At 35.1% G+C, this 23,717-nt stretch overlaps 1 protein-coding gene across 7 annotated transcripts in view; it reads left to right on the top strand.

Annotated features, from left to right (window-relative positions):
• Positions 1 to 23,717, top strand: part of GMDS (GDP-mannose 4,6-dehydratase) — a 602,961-nt gene that overhangs the window by 281,644 nt on the left and 297,600 nt on the right. For all 7 annotated transcript variants that reach the window (XM_011383245.2, XM_011383244.2, XM_023524913.1 and 4 more), the window contains one exon: positions 13,675 to 13,802. In XM_011383245.2, coding sequence (XP_011381547.1) covers positions 13,675 to 13,802 — 128 coding nt within the window. The remainder of the gene's footprint in view (positions 1 to 13,674; positions 13,803 to 23,717) is intronic.

Raw genomic sequence — 23,717 nt, 5'->3', positions numbered from 1 at the left:
AGAGACAAACTGCCAAGTATGATCAGATAAATTTTGTCATTTACTGATATTTGTGATGTTATTGTTATGCTTACTGGTGGGTATATCCTTGTAAACCAAACATACCAGTTTAAGAGTTTAATCATTACTTAGAATCTGGAATTGTGGCAAAAGAAATGAAAGTGATAAGTTCATTTTGTACTACATTTACTGATAAAAAGATATCTTACCCTTTGATCTGTAGAATACTCCTACTTTCTTATCGCCCTACCAGAAAATGTTTATTGAAAACCTATCATATTATAGGCACTATACTAGACACAGGTGAAAGAGAGAAGAATATAATGCTTGGCATTAAAATTTTCACAGCTGAGATAAGCAAATTAAAATTTACAATGGAGTGTAACAAAAGCATGTAGAATATGCAAAGAGTGATTGAGGAGCATAGCGGAGCGATGAGGTGATAGTTGGGTAATGAAATGTGGATTAAAGAGGAGAGGGTATGCAGAGAAGAAGAAGGGACTCAGGCCTGCCAAGGGACCTGCACCCACTTGGATGTGGCTAAAAAGAGCTGTGAAATGGGAAAGAAGCAAGAGGAAAAGCTAGAAGGTGGCAGGCAACAGGTCACACATGAATATTGCATTGTCACCAGTGAAGAGAGAAACGTTTGTTATCAGATTTGCATTTAGAACCTGTAAGGTTTAGAACAGATTGAAGAGAAAAGAGACTCAGGGCAAGAAGAACATCTGGTAGCAATGGCAGCAATTCTAAGAAAATAGTAAGGACCTGACCAAAAGGAATTATTCACTGAGTTGGAGCTTGTATACCTGAGGAATTATGGTTTAGAAATGGCAAAACTTACATTAGGCTTATGTAGATTAATTATGATGAATGGATGTTATGGTAAGGATGTATCTAGCCTGATCTCAGGGACAACTGAAATCAGAAACTTGGATATCTTCAGAGTGCTCTCTCTTTGCTTTTTGTGTCCATTTTTCTTCCTGTCTTGGTTTTATCGTTTCATACCTCTCTTCTGTGAAGCTGGAACTAGAGTCGCTATCAGCTACAATTACACTACCTGAAAGAAAAATGTTTTCTCCCTCTACTCTACTTGGAAAAGATCTGGTGATGGGCTTGAAGATCTGCCTTGATCAGGTGCCCATCCCTCAACCAATCGCTATAGTAAGGAGAATGTGGTTCTTTGGGTCAGCTTGTGTTAGGCTCATACTCTTAAATAAGTCAGTACAGTCAGGGAGGTGGAGTTGGGCTATTGCCATTAGGATAATTCAAAGAAGGAAGGAACACGAAAATGCCCTTGGGAGAATCTAAAAGTTAGGCAGCCAGCCCAATCATAGTATACTAAGCCTGGATTTGGGATCTGTCGAAGTAGAGTTAGCAAGACTTGAGCAGTTGACTGGACGATTTGAATGAGAAAATGTCAAAGGTGATGAAGAGGCAGCTGGGTAGATGATGAGCCCATTCACTAAGCAGTGACAGCCAAAAAATCATGTCAACTAAGTAAAAGAGACATGAATGAGGTAAAGGTTTTATCCTCTGAGGTGAACAGGAGGGAGACCTGATTGGGAACTTGCTTGTCACACAAAACGATTACCAGGCCATAAGTGCTGCTTGAATTGGAGACTGTAATTAGAATAGGTGTGTGACTTTTTGCCCACAGCACTCAGACGCACCGCCATGGGAGGAGGGACATGGTAGATATTGATTTGAGGTTTTGCAGAGTCTGTGAAGTGGAACAGTTAGGGGAACAATGGAATTAAGGGCATTAGCAACAAAATGGCTGAAATGTTAGATCATAATAGCAAAAAGACGGGAATAAAGATTGGGGACCTGAGTAATCAAGAGACTGGCAGTTACTGTGTTCTTGGATAACAGATGTATTGCATCTGTGAGGATGGACATGATGGACATGGAAGATAAATTGTGGAATAGAGTGTTTGTTTAAGAACTGAGGGGAGAACAGAGCCCTCAGATGGGAACATCTGCACACTTTTTATCTACATTTGTATTCTCTCTATCCTCTCTCCTTTGCCTGTGGATGAGCTTGTCTGTAGAGCCCACCATTTATCCACTAACTCCTGTCTGTAATCACCTTCTCAAATACATGGCACCAGTGAATTTCACTTTCCCCTGGATCAATTTCTCCCTTATCACTATATCTTTCTCTTTAGTCTACAAAGATGCTGCTTTTTCTCCTGTCTTGAAATAAAATCCTCTTAATCTCACCTCCTTTTCTACCATATAGCAAAAGTCTTGAAGAGAGTTGTTTATACTCCCCCATTTCTCTTGACCCCTCTCACCCATTGGACTTTTGTCCACATTCCTCTGAAGCTCTCTGAACAGAGTTGCCTATCACCTTGATGCTGCCATAACCAGTGGTCATTTTTCCATCTGTCCTCTGTCTTCCTCCCTGACTTGCAGGCATCGTGATTAACAACCTCCCGGTCATGCACTTTCCAGACTCTTAGGATTCCTGCACACTCTTGTTTTCCTTCAGCCTCACTGCTTTCTTTTCTCAGTCATCATTGCTGCTTCCTCCTCATCTGTTTGACCTCTAAACATTGTAGTGTCAGTGGATTCAGTTCTCGGACCATTTCTGTTTTCTTTTTTCACTTTCCTCTCTTGGTGGTCTCAGCTGGTCTCAGGACTTGAAATACCATCTACACATCAATGTTTCCCAAATGTGCGCTTTTACCTAGACCCTCCTCGGGAGGCCAAACTTATATATTCACTTTGACTTTAGAGGAACACTCACTCACCCTGTCTCATCATATTTTAAATATTTCATACTTATTAGTTCCCTGATAGTTTGGTCAGTGTATCAATGAGTAGAGAGACAACACAGTATATGTGGGAAAGGTTAGCACTTCTATATAAATTTGTCTGAATTTTGTGGGATTTTGCTTTGTCAGGGTTGTTTTGTTTGACTAAGGCAGTGGTCTCAATAGGGACAGTTTGTCTCCCCGGGTAAAATTTGGAAATGTCTGGAGACATTTTTAGTTGTCACGACTTGAGAGAGGAATGCTATTAGCATCTAATGGGTAAAACCCAGGGATGCTTCTAAACACTCTGCAATTCCCAGTACAATCCCCGACAAAAAGGAATTTTCTAGCCTGATATGTCAAAACTGAGAAACCCTGAAGTGAGGATTTATGAATGCAAATTATCTAACTTTCAGTAGAAAAGGCATTGAGCATTTGATGCAAATACAAAGTAGTTTGAACCTTTCTCTTTAAAACACATATTTATGGATCGCTGCCAAAAGGTGGTAGCTATCCCCAACAGATGCACATTTTAAATGGTCCTCTTGTAAGTCTGCATGCTTGTTGGATTTTGAGTACCTGCAGTTAAATAGTGTTGCTCTTGGCAGGACTTGGTGAGCAAATGAGGTATGAGCTCTCTGATCTCCGTAGTCTGCTCGGTTAGCCATGACCTTCCCAGTGTCTCTTCTTTCTACACCCTGTCCACACTAAGCCATGGCCCAGGCAGTTCTCAGTGGGGTGGCCAGAGATTACCACAGGGGGAAAATGCAGGGCCCCAAGGCAGAGGTTCATGTGGGGTTCAGGATAAATTGGAATGATTTCTGTTTTCCGAAGAATATTGTCCAAACTGTCTTTGTACTTTATCTAAATCCAAAAAAAATCTTTAAATTAAAAGCTTTTGGATGAAGTACTGGGCAATGGATAGAATTTCTATTAGAGAAATTGCAGTTACTTTAAATACTATTTGTGTGCTGGCAGGGATAAATTTATGCTCACATACACAATTACGTGTACATGTATACATACAAACAATAGAATTTGCCACATGCTCAGAGCTACTTTGCTTCTTAGGAGTTAGAGACTATAATTTCAGGGCCATTATGAAATATGTATTTGAAAAAGAAAGAATTCTGTTTAACGTGATAAACAGAAGAGTTGTCTCTAGGAGGACTTACCATATCTCCTTCAATGTTTCTTTAGTTCCACTCAGTCATCACAAGATGTCCAATGTTGCATTTTGGATTTAAAAAATAAAACTCTGTTGAAGTATAATACATTGTGGTAAAGACTGTAATTTAAGAGATGAGCTAATTCTTTAATTTTAAGAAATGTGCTACTATTCATGTCTTAAATTTTAATGCTGGTAATTTAAGGCATATGTTGTATAAATTCTGTCAGTTCTTTTACTTCAATTTTTGTTTTAAAAGATATTTGACTATGGAAATATTATGTTGGTATGATTTATGACATACTGGAAAGTTTAAATTAACAAGGAATATGTACATATATGTACACGCATGTGTGCACACACACATATTAATGTAAGACTTAGACACAAGAACAAAGCCAGGAAATTAAAAATTTGGCTTTGGTTCTATAACTGAGATGCCTTCTGTGTGTTGGTATTAGAATGGTCCCACAGCAAATCTTCATCATCTGTGCTTTCAGGAAGTAAGGCCCAGTGTAAAGGGGGAGAACCACAAAGACAAGATTATCTTGTGTTCCAGAATTTCATAAGGAAAAGAAGTAGTTTGTCTGGTATATGAAAAAAATTATTACAAATAATTGTATAGTGGTGTTCAGTCCTCATTTAATGTGAAGTGGTAACTTTAATAGGACTTCAGTGACTGCCCCGCCTCTTAATTAGCAGGCTCGAGTTTTGACCTGAGATAGCAACGAAGTGGTAGAACATAATTGTATTAACTTGGGGACTATGGAAGGGGATGAAATGTCACAGGGGTTAATATCTTCTGGCTTCTATCAGGAACAAATGCACATCCTTTCAGGAGGAAACTATTATTCTCAGAGGTATCCTCTGGTTTCTAGAAGATTAGATTAGTGAACATGAATCCTTAGTGTCACCAAATGCACAAGAAAACATATATTAGTCAAAGTTAGCAGAAATAACAAGAAATTAGTCCTTAAAGAACTTTAAATACTGGAAATGTCAAATTCAGAATATAAAATTAGTAAGACATAAATTAAAAATAACAGAATATAAAAATATTCAGGCAAATTTGAAAAAGAGAATTTTTTGTATGAAAAATAATTATTGAAATAAAGAATTAAATGAGTCCCTTAAATATAGACTGCTGAGGGAAATTTAGATGGATATAAATAAGTTACCCAGAATATTGCAGAAAAGAATAAAAAGGTTAAAATTATAAAAGAAGAGATTAAAATTATAAAAGGTAAAATGAAAAGGTCTAACATTCTTTCCCAGAAGGAAATAGGAGAAAATAGAGTGAAGAATAGGCAATATTTGAAGAGATGGTTGCTGAGAAATTTTCAGACCTGATATAAGAGACACAGATACAGACGTACCATGAACACAAATCAGAAAACCATGTCTGGACACATGAAATTGGAACTTCAGGGTACCAAAGACAAAAAGAGCATATCAAAACTAACGAGAGGAAAATAAGATAAACTGCAAGGCAATGACAGGCCTCACAATTATCAATAGCAACAAAAGGAAACTGAAAGACAGTAGAATAATGCTCGCAGCATGCTGAGAGAAAATAATTTTCAACCAAGAATTGTATAATTAGCAAAACTACCTTTCATAAATGAGCCAGACACTTTCTCTACATTTAAAGGAACTTCTAAAGAATACATTTTCACAAAAAAGGAAATTATATTAGAAGAAAGGTTCAGGAAGATATGATTGAGAAAGGAAATTGGTAAATACTGAAGTATGTACAGCATTTCCAGTCTAAAATTATAAATAGATGTGTATTCTCTGAAGAAACATAGCTGTTTCTTTTAACTGAGTCAAACTTGCAGAGTTTAAATAAAGAGGAAACTTATTTTATCACTTTTAAATTAATTTTTTACAGTTGGAGACTATTTCACTATTGTGCTCATAACAGATATATAATTACTCTTAAGATGATGTTAAAGTAATATAACAATGCCTGATTCATGTTTTATCATATTTTTTCAAATACTCTAATCCTTAATCCTTATAGTAGGTTGAATGGTGGCCTCAAAAAGATAAGTCTACATTCTACTTCCTAGAACTTGTGAATGTGAACTTATTTGGAAAAAGGGTCTCTGCAGATATAATTAAGGATCTTGGATTATCATGGTGGACTCTTTGGTCCAATGACAGCTGTTCTTATGAGAAACAGAGGAGGCCAAGACACAGACACCCAGAGGAGAAGGTGATGTAAAGATGGAGACAGAGTTTAGAGTGATGCCACAAACCAAGAATACTTGGAGCCATCGGACCCAGAAAGGCAAAGAAAGAGCATTCCCCTAGAGCTCCCAGAGGAGCATGGTGCTGTTGAATTTTAGACTTATAGCCTCCAGAACTGTGAGAGAATAAATTTCAGTTGTTTTAAGTCACTCAATTTATAGTAATTTGTTATGGCAGCCACAGGAAATTAATACAGTCCTAAAAGATTAAATTTATACTTTTCTCAAAAAGAATTCAATTAAAAAATGTAATTCACTGTGTATTATAATATAATGTTGAAATCCATTTTTCTAGTTTTGCCATCTTCCCTTATTTCTCTCTGAGATAGCATCTGGATATATGAGACACAGATGTTACTTATTGGACCTTGTATTGACAAGAGGGGCAATTGACATCCTCAGGTCCATGTAGTACTCTGTGAGCCTGCTGGACTCGACTGCAGAGTTGCTGGTACAAGCTACTCCCTTGCCTGGTGGCCAAGAAAGTGGCATTAGCCCCAGGTCTGGCTCTTTCTGGTGTCTACTGCTAATAAAATTCAGGGGCTTCTCTTTCCAAAGGACCCTGCGGCAAGTCAGCCTCACTCCATCCCTTACTGGCATATGAACTGTAGACCCCACTGCTTTGTCTTACATGTGGTTCCTGGCTTAGATGGTTTTATTTTTGAGCCTCAACTACAAGGCATCCTCCTCTTACCACCTAGGCCCACTCAGGGTCCATGGTGGGCCTGCTGGCTCTCATGCCACTGCTCATGCCTTTAGGAGAGCCTAACATTACTACTTAGCATGTCCTGATGCAGATGCCTCAGTTCGGTCCTGGTGGCATCCTAAGGAGATCTTTCCAGACTCTCCAGCATGAAATAGTGTGAAGGCTCCTCGCAATGATTTCTTTAATCAACTTACTTGTTATCTCATCCTAAAGAGGCTAGATTAAAATACCAAAGATTCACTTCTCCCACCTCTACTCACGTCTTTAAAATTTCTTTTCTTCTTCACTAGTTTAGAAAAGGTCAACTTGGAACGTCTCCTTCCAATCCTGTCCTTTTCCAAAGGACCTCAGGCCACATGCCTGCCCATCAGAACCCAAAGGGGCATCACTTGTGGGAGAAACTTTGGGCTGTGACCACATTTGGTTTTTGATACACTACAATTATTTAGAAAATTACTTTTCCATGAAGCCTTGCTTTCAAACTTACTGTCTTCTTACTGAAACCTATTTTGAATAATAGGGATGAATAGTAACTGTTTCTTTTTGACTATTTCATGTAGCTCTTCTAATCTTTCTCCAGCATTGGGCTAACTATGGAGATGACCGTGTAACGAGAAATGCAAAAGAAAAAAAGCCTTACATTTAAAAAAAAGATTTATCACAGTAAAAATATCCAAAACAGTAAACATTTACAATAGAAGTACTTTACATTGATACAGTATTCTGTAGCCTTTGAATTGTAGTATCTCATTAGTTCCTTAGTATGGATTATAATTCTGTTTTATAGATAAGGTAACAGAAAAGTTAAAACACTTGTTTACGATAATAGCACTGATAAAAGTGACAGAATTATCAATAAGTCACATGATGTATAACCCTACTTCCAGTGTTCTACATGAAAGACTTCTCTTCAGATTGTATATTAAAGCTGATGGCTGTTTTCAGGTACTAAGATGGAATTCCAGTTCTGCTCCCAGCACAAACTTCTCAGTGCCCACCCATGACCTGTGGGCAGGAGCTCCCCCTTCACCTGGTTACTTCACTTGGGAGACTCAGCTTTGAATTTACATAAATGTTGATAATATTTTATCCAGTTATCTTGGTGTTTTTTAATGTGGCGGTTTTTGTTGTTTGCTATATTACTGAAACAGAAATTCTGTTCTTTTCATTCTGTCAACACTAGCAAAACACGTGCTCTCAATTTTAGAACTAATATTTGGACTAAAATCCTTCTTAATTGATTTCTTTCTTATGAATATACATTTATGTGGGTACTATATTTTTCCTAGGTTTATGCACTTATATTGAAAAAGTAACCTACAGTGATTTAAGAAATGTGCTTTCAGTGTGCAAGTCTTCATGCCTGCATTTGGCTGTTGGTTATTTTTCAATTTTATTAAATTTACTGAGGTGACATTGGCAATAAAATTATATAGATTTCAGGTGTACAGTACTACAATATGTTATCTATATGTTATCTATTTGCCACCCAAATTCAAATCGTCCGTGACCATGTATTTGACTCCCTTTATGCTTTTCTATCACCCCCACCCCGCTTTCCCTCTTGTAACCTCCATATTGTTGTCTGTATCTATGAGTTTTTGTTTTTCTTGTTTGTTCGTCTGTTACTTTCAGTTTTATATCCCACATATGAGTGAAATCATATGATCCTTGACTTTTTCCATCTGACTTATTTCACTTAACATGATATTCTCAAGATCCATCCATGTTGTCACAAATGGCAGTATTTCCTCTTTTCTTATGGCTGAGTTTTATTCTATTACATGTATGGATATATTATATATATCCATATCTATATCTATATCTATATATAGATATATAAATGTAGATATAGAGATATATAAGCTATATAGAGATCTATATATATATCTCACATCTTTATCCAATTATCTCTCGAAGGATACTTCAGTTGTTTCCTAATCTTGGCCACCATGAATGATGCTGCAATGAATATAGGAGTACACATATCTTTACAAATAAATGTTTTTAATCTCAGAATTTTAAAATCAGAGAATTAAGAGTCATAAAAGAACTAAGAAATCCAAACTTTCATTGAGGCTTAATTGTAGAGACCATTAACATTGTAATATAATAATTACAATAATAGCTAACATTTATTGAGAACTTGCTAATCATATTACCTAGATTTTCTCACTTAAACATCAAACATACATGGTAAGTATTGTTATTATCATTCTTTTACAAACAAGGACATGTTGATATTAATTCCTTATATTTCTGTAGTGATTTATGTTCTACAACGCCATTTCATCTATGTTAGTCCACTTTGTGATTTGATGCAGTAAATATTTCTATACTTGTAGTTTACAGAGGAAACTGTAACTTCACAGTTATTAAATGGTTTGTACCAGAATTAGCAGGTGGCCTTCAGTTGGTTCGTTGGACTAACTTTTCATTTTTTGTTTTTTTTCCTAGCTAGGATCTTCTAGTTTAAGGCTCTTAGAAATCAAGTATGTATTTATAATAATTATGGGGAGTTCCATTATCCACATGTGTTATAATGCACAACCATATAAGGAATCTAATCTGAGGGCGGATACCTCCTGCATTGTACTGCAGGTTAGTGAGGTGGGACAGGCTGAGGTAAGGCACAGCTACTTGTCCTCACTGTAGGCAGTTGTTCAGCCTCTCTGACTCTCTTTATTCACCTGCACATTTGGGATGGTTGGACAAAGTGACCTCTAAGGCCTTAGCTCTCCTGTATAATGATTTTATATAATTCTTTCCTAAAAAGAGCAGTCTTGTATGAAAAGGAATAAAAATGAAGAGAAAGAACTTTTAAAAAATTATTTTAAACCTAGACTAAGAATTAACTAGTAAAACATATGGTAGCAATAATAATGTTTAAAATTAATCTGAAAATGAAATTAAGAAAACATTACATTTATAGTGAGATCAAAGAGAATAAAATACTTGGGAACAGATTTAACAAAAGGAGTACAAAACTTACTCTTTGGAAACTACTAAACATTGCTAAAAGAAATTTTAAAAGACCTAAATAAATGAAAAGACGTTCTGTGCTCGTGAATTGAAAAGACATAATATTATTAAAATGGCAGTATTTCCCATATTGATCTACAGATTCAGCATAATCCATATTAAAATCCCAGTTGACTTTTTTGCAGAAATTAACAAGCTGATTCTAAAATTCATGTGGAAATTTAAGGGACTGAGAATATCTAAAATAGTCTTAAAAAAGAACAAAGTCAGAAGACTCCCACTCTTGATTTTAAAACTTTCATTAAGCTATAATAATCAAGAATGTGTGGTACTGTCATAAGGATGGATATACAAATCAACAGAATAGCATTAAAGTCAGAAATAAACTCATACAGTTACAGTTAATTGATTTTCAACAAAAGATGTCAAGACAATTCAAAGGCAGAAAGAATAATCTTTTCAACAAATAGAGTTAGGCCAGCTGTATAGCCACATGCAAGTGAATGCAGTTGGACCCTTTCATCATACCATACACAAAAATTAACTTAAAATGGGTAAAAGACCTAACTATAAAAACAAAATTAATAATTTATTAAAAAGTATAGGAGAAATCTTTCATTACCTTGGGCTAGACAAAACCTTTTTGGGGATGGTACCTTAAGCTCATACTACAAAAAAAAAAAAAAAAGAAAGAAAGAAAGAAATTGGACTTCAAAATTACAAAAACTTTTATGCATCAAAGACATCAAGAAAGGGAAAAGATAACTTACACAATGAGAGAAAATATTTGTAACTTATGTATCTGATAAAGAACTTGGATTCTGAATATATAAAGAACTATTACAACTCAAATAATAAAAAGACAAGTAATACAACTTAAAAATGAACAAAGGATCTGAGTAGACATTTCTACAAAGAAGATAAACCAATGACCAATGGGTGCATAAAAATATAGATGCTCAATATCATTAGTTTTCAGAGAACTGCAAATCAAAATCACAGTGAGATAACACTACTACCCACTAGGATAACTATCATCAAAGAGATAAAACCACAACAAGTGTTAGGGAGGATGTGGAGAAATGAGAGCCCCAGTTCACTGCTGATTTGAATGTAAAGTGGTGCAGCCACTTTGGAAAACAGTCTGGCAGTTCCTCAATAGGTTAACCATAGAGTTGCCTTGTGACCCAGAAATTCCACCTGTAGGTATATTCCCAAGAGAAATTAAAACATAATATCCAAACAAAGACTTGTGCATGAATGTTTTTAGAGGCATTATTTACAATAGCCAAATGATAGAAACAACCGAAATTTCCATCTACTGATGATTGAATAAATAAAATGTGTTATAGCCACATAATAGAATATTATTCAGCCATAAAGAAAGAATGAAGTACTAACTTATGTTGTAATATAGATGAATCTTGAAAATATTGTGCTAAGTGAGAGAAACCAGTTACAAAAGACCACATGTTATATGATAACATTCATATGAAGTGTTCAGAATAAACAAATCTATAGTGACAAAAAGTGGATTAGTGGTTGCCTAAGTCCAGCAGACTTGGGGAGCGGGGGGAAATGAGGAGTGTCTGCTAAAGGTCATGGATTTTATTTTTGGAGTGATGAAAATGTTCTAAAATTGATTATAGTGATGGCTGCACAGTTTCTGAGTATAATAAAAGCCATTGAGTTATACACATTAAATGGATGAATTGTATGTGAATTGGATCTCAATACAACCGCTATAAATAATATTAAAAATTAAATTTAAAGAACTAGAAATTTCAAATAAATTTGACTAGGCATCCAAGATAACTTTTGGATCCAGATAAGTATGTCTCCCATACCCTTAGTATGCCATTCTACATCCTGGTAAGGTGAGAGCCTGGGATTTATAGCCACATAGACACTGTTTTGAATTCTGTTTTAGAATGGCCAATTGGCATAACTTCTCTGATCTCAGCTTCTTCATCTTCAAAATAGGGGTAGAAACAATTTTTAGTTCGTGGGTTGCTCTGAACATTAAATGTGTTTCTGTCTAAAAAGCTTAGCGCTGTGCTAAAAGCAGTGGCTATCATCAGAGGTATCCTGTTGTGGTCACTACAAAGTTACGTTAGGGTTTTAAAGAGAAAGGCCTGCTGAAAGGCCCTTCCCTATCTTTGCATGTGTTATTCCCCCTGTCTGGATCACTGTCCCTGTCTAACAACTTAATTAATCCCTTCATGATCTCACTAGGATACTCAATTCAGGCTTCTTCTCTGGTGAATATTTCCTGACCACACCCAGAAGCTATGCTATAGACCCTGAATGTTTCTGTCCTTGCAAATATGTCATTTCATTTCTGGCAACACTGATTTATTTGTCTGTGTTTTCCTTTCTGCTGCTGCTTCACTCCTGGATCCCCCAGCTTAGTGCTTGGTGTTTTGTAAGTGTTCAATTAATACTGGTTGAAAGGATTGCCTAAGTAAATTGTTTGAACAAAGTCACATGCTTCCATTTGATTCCTAAACATTAGCTTATGGTAAATAGAATAATCTGAACTATTTTGTGCCAGGAACTTCCTGTGATGATTTGGCATCACAAGTTTATCTAGCATCCTTTGGGATTATAGTATAGTCCTGACATTAAAATAGAAAGGTAGACATCAAGAAACCTAAATTTGTTACAAGTCAATAGGAAATAAATATTGCTGATTGGTAATAGATTGAGAGAGATTACGCCTAATAAACATATCTTCTTTTTGAAAGGCTATTTTTGAAGGAGATCAGTATTTCATAAACTGCCATAGAAAGTTGAAGCTTTTGATTTCTTAACATACTCTATGAACTGCTAAGAGAAACTGAAATTTTAGATTTCCATGGAAGACCCATTGTCATTTTTAATGATAATGTTATAAATGTATATACTAATTTTGTGTAGTAAGTGAATTTAATATGTGTTTGAACTTGCACTGGGCCATATTCCTGCCCCAAATTAGAAAACCTGTTAAGAAAAATTCCCCTTATCCCTGTGCCAGTTTCTCTAGAAGCCAAAACTTGTTGTCTTAACATTCACCTTCCTGCTTTATCTGCAAAAGAACAAAGCTAAAGTTATTGAGAAGTGATAAATCATGATAGTAATCTATCTAAACTATATGAAGCCATTGACTAGCTCATGTGTGTGTTCTTACGTTGAGAATTTGGCATTACTTGGTATTTTATGATAACCTTACCTAGATTCAGGAGCATAGATAAAATTGTCTCAGCAGTGTCTTTTAATGTCCTTTTTGATGATCTTTTAAAAGTAGATAGAGGCTTTCATTAAAGACCAGAGAACATTAAAACAATTTCACTACTTTCTTCAATTCATGACACCTTTCATCCATTCATTTCAAAATATTCATAAAGAATTCAGGAGCCCATTACTGTAGGTAACCCTTAAATGAAATTGGAAGGTGGCATTGTGGTTAGTATCGAGAACTTTCGATTTAGAAATGTGCCATAATTTATAATCAGATCACTGTGCAAGTTTCTAAATAAAAGTTATAAAAAAGTTAGATCACCACTTATTGACAACCCAAATGCATTTCTCATTTGTTTCTTTTAACTAGTTATATACCCTGTGAGCTAACTTATTCTCTTCTTCCTCTCCCCGTGAGCCTCAAAATAGCTTTATTAATAGGAGTATATGATGTTTATGTTTATTATTTTAAAGAGGGGGGAAAAAAAGAATGAAAGGAATGCCCAGAGGCTGAGAATTGGTTTGGTTCACCAAACTGTTAGATGTCAAATAAACTCTACTGATAATACATCTTTTGTCTCTTTTTAGGAGCTAATTTTGTTACTCGAAAAATTAGCCGGTCAGTAGCTAAGATTTACCTTGGACAACTGGAATGTTTCAGTTTGGGAAATCTGGATGCCAAACGAGATTGGGGCCATGCCAAGGACTATGTAGAGGTAGGAACTAACTCATGTTCTTAAGAATACCTGTATCAGTTGGTGTTTTAAATACGAGGCCTCTAGTGGAAAAGCATAACCTAGAGGTTGTAGCATGTAAAATTTTACTAATTCAGAAAAGCACATACTACTTTCAATTTAAGATTCCTTGGTTCAGTATATGTAGATTATGGAGAATGTTACTTGAATGAGGAAGCCTTTCGCAATTGTTTATTCTTTAATTATTTAATATGTGTCTGTCAGTTTTTTAGATGATGAGTGAAAAAAGTGTTTGAATGGCGTTCTTCACTTTCTAAAGACTTTTTCAGCTTCCCGCTTTTTTTGCACCCTCTCCCTGCCTAATACGCATATAACTAACCACGAAAGAATTTTTGGGTATAAAGGTACTAATTCTGAAATCTTCAAGAAATACTACCAAATTTCAATTTGCATAATATCAGACGTTCAGATTTACATTCTTCTACTAAATTAAGAGTAATATTTTTATGGAGCTTTTTGTTTCCGCTGCTTAAAAGTCTGGTTATTACCCTTTACACTTCTTAAATTGTGACTTTGCATGCCAATAACTCTGTCCATTAAATAAAGAGAAATAGATGGTAATGATGCTTTTGCAGAATAATGGGTATAGTTAAAAGGACATTTCAATTTTCATTATTGGGATTTATATACACATTAATGCTTTTGGTTTGAATTACGTGTTATATATATATATATATATAATGTTAGTAGTGTGATTTTTCTTTAAACAAATACATTTTACCTTGCCCTAATTAGTATGCTTTTAAATATCTATGGTGGTTCTGTGGCCAGACATGAATGAGCATGTTAGTGACATTGTCATTTTCCCTGGAGCCTGCTTTTCCTTGTTTAGATGCTTACAGATTTCCTGTGCTCAGGAGACTATTTCTGTCCTTAATGATTCCTCTCTGGGAAACTAGATCTGGCTTTCTTGTCCATTGATGCAATTCAGAAAGAAAGCAAACAAGTAGTTAACTTACTAACACAGAGTTTAGCTTCAGCAGTTTATAACAATTAAATTTTTGTTTATAACAATTAAAAATGTTGTGTACTTGAATACCTATAACTGATTTATATTATGGACAAAAATTCTGATTTTACATTTTAAAGAGCACAACATTTAAATCGTTTAAGTATGTTCTTCTTAGCTGTAATTACAAAGAAATATTTTATGATAGTAGTCCTTAGATCTATTTTAAGAACAATACATTAAAAATATATATAAGGCCATACTTTCAGAAATTATAAGAAAGTGGGAGAAAGGAGATATTAGCAGGAGGAGCTGAAACTTTCTTTTGTCTAACCTATATGGCCTTACCTACTTAAAAATATGAGGTATGTTTTGTAAAAATACGTTATTTCTTCAAAAACTTCATTTTGATTTATAGACTTCCAGCTATCTGAATATACTTAGAGCTATATAGAGGTCTATATAGGTATCCCTCTTTATCCAAACTCTTGTTCTCTAAATTCACGAACCATATAGATCAAGTTTCATTCTATTTTATTTTATATTTTTGCACTGAGATAAAGAAAAAAGCTTGTATTGGAACTCAGAAATAGATTTTAATAGTGAGAGAAACACTATATCAAGATGCTAATAATGCTTATTGCTGGTGTTATTTCTTTATACTTCTATATTTTCCATATATTTGACATAAATTATGTATGCATAAACTTTTTAAATCAGGAAACAGAAGAAATGATATTTTTACAATAGGCCAAAATATCCTCCCCAAATGTATATGAGACTGTTAAACAAATGCATAAGTAATGAGAAATTCTCTTGTGAGCATAGTGGATCTGGAAGAAGAACCCTGCTATCATTTTACTCCCCAAATTCCAAGTTAGCACACCGGTCCTGGGTGCAGCTCAAACCTTGATACAAAGGGCCCACATTTGTATTGGAAGAGCCCACATTTGTATTCATTTAAAATAAAGGTATTGTATAAACATTTTGGCTCAAAGACTTTAAAAAGATCTTCCCAAATGATGTCATTCTGAAGATTCCTTGACAAGATGGTGTCAGTACAGCATGCCAGAAGCCAAAATATTCACATAAGAGCGAGATGTTTTGGCCTTTCAGTAAGAATATAAAATGTTCAGATTTTATAGAGACACGTATACAATATTAAGTTGTTCTCATTGGCATTCTAGATCTGATTTGTTCCACAATACAAGTAGGTTTTTCATATTAAGGATCCTCCTGGGATTCCGATAGTAACACATGTTGATGTAAGAATCATTTTATAGTTTTCATTCATGAGTTCTGAAAGAAGTCTAAATTTCTTGATTTCTAAAAAAGTATCATTATTAAGTAAGAATTCATTGTTTTCTATGTACATTTTAAGAAATATTACCATCCCTTGCATTTCTAAATGTATTAAAATGAGATTACTTCACAGACTTATGACTAAAAGTAGATGTTGCCAAAATTGAAATCAAAAAGCCTAAGAATAAAAAAAGGGAGAAGCATTGTTTGTTTAAAATACATCTTCATCTTGGCACTGTAATTACAAGCCTCAGAATAAAGAAGACTTGGCAAGCACAGATCAAACAACTCATAATAGTATCTCATTTACATAAGTTTTAATTGTATACTCCTTCTCACTTATACACAAACATATTGTATTAGTAAATCTTTAGATTAAGCGACTTATACTTTTTTTACTTATGGATGAATTTCCATGACGAAAGAAGAGAGCATTTGACAGACGAGGTGTAGATGACCCCAGTTGTGTTAGTGATTTGCTCCTCAGCCTTAGACAGGTTTTATATCTAAATTTACCAATCTGTGAAAAGGCTATAATAATAACCCTGTAAAAATTAGCATTAATGCGCTGTGCATAACATGATTAGAATCTACTCTGTCTTATAAACATTTTGTCAACAATTTATACAAAGCCATTTCCTGTTGCTGAGTCAGGTTCATTAACATCCATGTATAGCCTTATTTCCTAGATCAAAATGATTTTAAATTATCTGAGTGGGTAAGAGGTATTTCAAATTGAAATGAAGAATATAAAAATTATATTGTTATATTCTACTTTGGAATAAGCAAACTATATGCAGTTATATCTTTTCCAATATTTTATTATAAACATTTTAAATGTACAGAGTTGTTAAATAACTTTAAACATGAATAGTCATATACCCACCACCTAGAGTCTATAATTAACATCTACAATTTTTGTAGCATTATGTGAAAAAAAAATTAGTATTTAAATATTGCTAATGGCTCAGATCTATACTCAATTCACACAAACACAGGTTATCAAAAATTTACATTTCTTATGTGATATAGTCAATTGGCAATTCAAACTTTTAAAATATTTACATCTTTTTAAAAGGCATCAAATATGTGGTGACAGAAAGAAATCTAACTATGGGCAGTGAACACACAGTGGAATATATATATGCCTTACTGTTGAATTATATACCTGAAATTTACTGGATTTCATTAACCGATGTCACCTTAAAAAAAAAAAAAAAGGAATTCTGAGGGGAAAAAATAAATAAGAAAAATAAAATTAATAAATAATTGTGATACCACACAACCTGTTTTCATGCCTGCCTCCCTCCATATACATCTAAGCAACTCCTTATATTCATGAGAACATATTGGGGGCTATATACCATATTCAAGCAAATTCAGGTAGTCAACATTGTACAAGTAGTGCCTAATAACAAGCAAGAGAGAACCTCTAACTTCTCTGGGTGACATTATTCCTTTAACATATCTTCCATTGAGTACTTACCATGGTCATTGTTCTAGTTGCTACAAATGACAGTCTTCTAAAGTTTGTCCAAAGCCAGATAAGCCTGCAAAATGCTATACTGCACAAAGGTAAGCAAATTTCTTTATCGTAGGACCAACTTCTTACAATTAATGATATGTGAACGTGCACTATGGCCTACTAAGGTTAATAAAGGGTTTCTCACACTTATTTAACCATTCCACCATTTTAATAAAAAATAAATATTAATGTCTAACAGTACAGAGTTGGGAAATGGCACCACATGTTTAAATAAAATTAATGGTAACAGTTTGATTAAAACTAACTGGAACACAACTGTAGCCAGAATATATTGAGAGATAAATTAATTGATAAGGACTGGGTCAGAAGTATCTTTAAGGTTTTGCTACTCACAAGGTGGTCCCTTGCTCTTGGGATACACGGGTAATCAAGTGACCTCAGGACTTTTACTAGGAATTAGTAAAAAAGCCGTTACTGCCAACAGCTGACCATACAGATGCTCCTGAGGAGTTCTGCTGGTTCAGAGGCAGCCCAGGGAGTGTTAAAATTGTTGGATGAGGATGGAGATTCATCTATATTTTAATATTATACTGACAGACACATACCTCTTTTTCTTCCTTTCTTTTTCTTTTTTTCAGGGAGCACAGATTAATAACAAAAAACTACTTTTAGAAATAAAAATAATAACTGCCAAATGTTGGTCATTTATTATGTGCCAGAAACTTTACACTAAAGACTTGATATACATTATCTTATATAGTAAGTACAACAATCCTGAAAAGTAGAGAGTATGTCCTCATTTTATGGATGAAGGAATTAAGGGTGAGAGAGTTTGGATAACATATTCACCCAAAACCATGGCCAATAGAGGTGAATGAAGCCAGAGAACTCCAGCCCTGGTCTGATACCTAAGCCATGCTGATAACCACTAATTTATATTAAAGTGAGAGGAATAGGGATGTTAACAGTGGGATGTAAGTAACTTTTCATTTCCCAGAGAGACAGAAAATTAAGTTTCTCTCACTTTTTTTCTGCCATATATAGTCCAAGGGAAAGAGAAATATCTGGACACTAAGGCTAAGACAGCTATCCGATCTCAATGAACCCATCGGATGGGCTGTATTAGGCAACAATGTAAGGGGTGGTGGGTGTTTGGGAAAAATGGGAAATTAGGTGTCCATCCCTCTCTGCCCACTGGCTTCTAAACGATTTAACCTTCATTACAGCGTATAACAGAGACCTGGGGAAAACTGGGAACCTCTGGCTGTGGGGAAGTAGACTGTTGACAGAGTTGGAGAGAAGTGACTATGGTTCTCAAGCCTTTCTTTCTCATCTAGTCTCATGTACTGTGCTGCTAGCATTCTGTATCCTGTGTTAATTCACAGAAATCTGGAAGGAAACGATACCATTTAAACATTATGAGATCTTATTTAAGGGAAATCTTGCTTATTCAACATCATCGATAAACTTTTTCTTTTATTTTTCACATTCAGGAGGGTAGCTTGATTTCTTGTTCTGTTTGAGTTCTCTAAAGTGTTAATGGTACCAGAATCCATTCTTTAGTAAGGCCTCACTTAACAGAAATGTGGAAAGTCATAGTTACTTTATTCTCTCTAGCCAGGTCTTTCTTGATCACAGGAGTGGCCATGCCCCCAATTCCCAGAAACTATAGACCCCGTTTAGATTGTTTCAGTAAATGAAGCCTGCACCACCCATATTTCTAGGATGGATTATTCATGAAGTTTTCATCCACAGGTAATTTAGAAACTTGGAGGTGGGTGCATTTTTAGATCATATTTTCAGTTGTATTTTTAAAGTATAAAATTGAGCATCTGACATTAAATTAGAAAAGTAGTTCATGGCAAATATATGTAAGTATGTGTATGTGGAGTGAGAGGATAACAATGAATATAGAATGGAGTTGCTTATTCAGTAGATAGAGGGCCTATGGAAACAGATTATGAAACTTTGTGTAAATGCCATTTATTTTCTAATGGGTAGCAATTAACAACATTAAGATAAATGCTTGTACTCCACCCTTTACTCACTCTCATTGATGTCAAGTGTCATCATACCACTATGGATCAGGAAATGACTGCTTGTACCTAAGAAGTTATGTTTCTGTTCCCGAAAATAAGTCCTTGGTAAAGTGTGAAAAGCCTCTTTTTCCACTTAGATTATGATGCTTATTCACTTACATTTGAAGTATACTGAGTTTCCTTAAGCTTTCTCCTTCCACCTCCTGTTTAGCCTGCCTAGACTGTTTGCTGATCCTTTGCTCACATTCTCCTCTATCCTTTCTCTGCTCCTCTGTTGTCTCTTTTTTCACTGGTGTCTCTCACTTCATATCTGCTTCTGCCTACAAATGAAAACTGGCTATTTAATTTTAATAACAAGACTATACATGTGATTCAGATGTAATTACCTCTTATAAAATATGATATCACCCAAATTTAGTGATCATTTTGCCTATATAAGGTATATATCTTTAATATTAAATGCTTCATTTTTACACTAATGTATTCTGGAAAGTACAGAAAAAGTATTTGCAATCACGCTAGTCTGTCTTTTATTTAACTCCTGGCCACAAACACCCAGAAAATTCTCTCCTTTCTCTCTCTCTTTTTCTCTTTCTCTCTCTTCTCCCTCCCTTCTCTTCCTTCCCTCTCTCTCTTTCTCCCTTTCTCTCTCCTCACCCCCCCCACTCCCTCAGAGTCAAAATGCTCATTTTTAAATTTGTTTTAAAGTACTTTTTAGATTTATCTTACTTCTCAGTGCTTTATTGCAGGAAATCATTTACTAAAATTACATTTTTTTTTTTTCCTCACAGAGCCCTGGCCCTGTGTCCCTGCTCTATAACTTTCTCAGACCACTTGAGTACCCCTTGCTGCTGTCTCAGGAGCCCAGGCTCCAGGTTCCCAGGCTTGGCCTCAGGGGACCCTTTAATCCAAATGTGTTAATTTTGCCTTTGCACCTAAAGTCATAAAGCAAACCTGCAAATTATATGATTGTATTAACCGATGTTATCCCAATAAACTTCATTTAAAAAAAAAAAAAAAAAAAAAAAAAGGAAAAAAATTCCAAATAGCATGGCTCTTAAACCAAAGATATGTAATTTATTTTCTGCTCCTGTTTACCCACACTAGAAAATATCTCTTCTGCTTAATCTCCTCCATGGAATCATAGCCGTGAAGTCTTAAAGATTCTTTTTATTCTTTTAGGCAAAGAAAAAAGTTTGATCCCCTCTGTGAGTGTTGTTATTTACATTTGTAAAATCTATCTTTTTTTCTACCTATTTACTTTAGTAAAGCTGGCTTTACTGAATGTAATTGGCTTTGTGTGGAACAGTTAGATCTGAACTTGGGAGATCTCTATGATAGATACTTTGACCTGTCCCACTGATTGCCTGCTCTCCCAGGGCAGCGGTTGTGAGTCAAAGAGGCAGACACCTGCAGGAGAAGGCACTGCTTTGTTTTGGACTCTTGTTTGGAGCAGATATTGGACAGGAATAAAATGTTTGACAGTTTGACTTGCTAGGTAAGTAGTTTTAAAATAGGTCATTGACTTTGTTCCATGTTCTTTATACCTTATTGTAGTTAAAGAATATTCAAAACCCATTATCCTCTTGGCACCAAGTGTCCAAAGGGTTTCCCATGTAGCTTTTAGAGTTGCTCCAGAAACTGTGGATGTAACATACATGTCCAAAGGGTTTCCCATGTAGCTTTTAGAGTTGCTCCAGAAACTGTGGATGTAACATACAAGCTAAATATGCCCCAAATGGATGAATTTGGGGTACTATTAAGTGATAATCCCCTTTTCATTTTAGCAAATAAGGTAGATTTAGGCTTGCAGTAAGCCAAATTAATTCACAAGTACAGTCTCACAGAAGCAGAATTATATAAAGGCAAAGTTGATAAACCACTTGCAAATTGTCTTTGCATTGCCTCACTTGGAAATTATTAGGAAAGTCATTAAAGAAAGAGATAAACTTGCTGCTTAGTATGGCTTCCCCAGCTACCTCTCAGAGTTATGTAAAACATTTCAGATCATTTTTGCTATGTTTTGTCACATTATAAAGAGAATGTTTAGGCTTAAATCATTACTTTATTAATTGTTATATAATCTAAGTAGATTGAGATCTCTGACAAAATCCTCCACAAACACGAAATGTGATGTGGTTAATTATCTTGTGCCAGTCTCTTTCAAGGAAGCTCCTTGAAGGCAGGAACTGGATATTATGCCTCTTTATCGTAATTGTGTCTCCCAACATACCTGGTAGAGAACAGATGCTCAATAAATACTTAATGTAATGGAATCTCCTCATCTGAGCATTTCTTCATAATATTTATAAACATGACTATGTATATATGAAATGTGTTTTATTCCTCTATTAAAAGATTGCTTTGTCTACCTAGCGTAAGACGTTTCCCACTGAATAGGATCTTACCAGATTTTGGTTTTAGTTGTGATAGATTTTAATTCCAGCAAAATATTTTCAATCAGTGTTCTTTCTTGTTGCATGCAGACTGTAAAGGAAAAATGAATAATACTCATATATTCTTATACTGTGGTAAGTTTCTCAATTATCTCAAGATTCTATTATTGGACTTTATTCCTGTTTTTAAAAGAAAGATATCTGAGCAATGGAATAAAATAGAAAGGAAGAATAATTCACTGGCCCTGACTTATAAAACAAAATTTTAAAAATTAGAAAAGTAGCATTAGTTTACAGGATCGAATGCCTCTGTGAGATTGATAACATCGACATTTGCTCATTCAGAACCCTCTTTATTTGTAATCATCACTTCCTCTCAGTTGTTGAGTCTCATTTGATAAAGGATTCTTCTAGATAGAACAAAATTTTCATCACAGATTTTATTCCAGAAAACTTTCACTCATTTATTACCCTCTCTCTATTCCGTCTCCCAGTCCATATCCCTCTTACTACCAAACACACACAAAATTTAGGGTAGGTCATTTTCTAATAGTAATGGTCTTTTTTTTTAATACTTGTAAAAATGAATTTCAAGACTCTTAGTTATTTGATAGTAGCTGTATAAAATCTGTGCAAACTGTGAAGTTAGAAGAAAAGAGAAATATTCTTCAGTATGTTTTTGGGTTCTCTGAGCATGTAATTTCATCTTCTCCCCTTGCTGCATGGTATCCACATGTTCACAGCACAGATCCCTGTTCCCAGATCAGTCCTCCAGTTCTGACTCATCAAATGGAGTGGTGTGCTTCAGCCCCAGGGGTGATGGTGTGTGGGCTGCCTGGGTGGAGCTTAGGGGAGGCAGGTTGCATTCCAGGAAGGTGACCGTGGCCCTTTCTTCTTGGCCATTTTGTAACCACATCCACACTCTACAAATACTCATCTAGGTGTGGCAGTTACACCTCTCCCCTTTTTGCCTGTGCAAAGGCAAAGATCAAAATCCTGGGGGGGTTCATGGTTTCATATGGTTTTTCTAATAGTGTCTCTTTTAGGTCAAGAATTACTTGCTGATTTTCATTGGATCTTAAATTTCAAGTTTGAAAACAAAATATGTAGAGCTTTCACCAGACCTTTTTTAAATCCCTGAAGGTTATATCCTCTTGCATTTGTTTGCTTTATCATTTACATCTTTGGATTGAGTCTCCCAACAAATCTTAGACGATGGTTAGGAAATCAGGAATTATTATTTACATTTTCCATAAGAAAAAAGCTGGCTTTGAAATGAAAAGCTCTGGCCTGAAGTCCTGGCCTTGTACTGAACAGTGGGTTCAGTCCAACCACACTTAACTCTTCAGTGTAACCCCTTACTGTGTGATAAAGCATGACTTTTCTGGGTCTATTGTATAGTCATTCTTGTGAGATTTTAAAGCCATTTTTTCCCACTGTCTTCAAATGTTGACCATTTAACAAGGTATACGCCTCACTAGGAATTACAAGTAAACTAGCATTTTTACTAATGGCCTTCTAGAATCTCTACTCCTCCTGTGAAATGAAGAGCACAGATATGAGATATTGAGTTAGAAACTGTAAAACATTGGAAGAGCCAAAAGTTAAAAGGCCAGGTCATATGTCCTAAATAGAAGACTTCCTCTGAAGTAAATATTAATTTAATAGTTGTACAATCATATAATTTGAAGAAGCTATCAACTC

This window comes from Pteropus vampyrus, unplaced genomic scaffold (assembly GCF_000151845.1).
Source record: "Pteropus vampyrus isolate Shadow unplaced genomic scaffold, Pvam_2.0 Scaffold509, whole genome shotgun sequence".
Taxonomy (NCBI): domain Eukaryota; kingdom Metazoa; phylum Chordata; class Mammalia; order Chiroptera; family Pteropodidae; genus Pteropus; species Pteropus vampyrus.
This window is presented reverse-complemented; position numbering and strand designations above follow the sequence as displayed.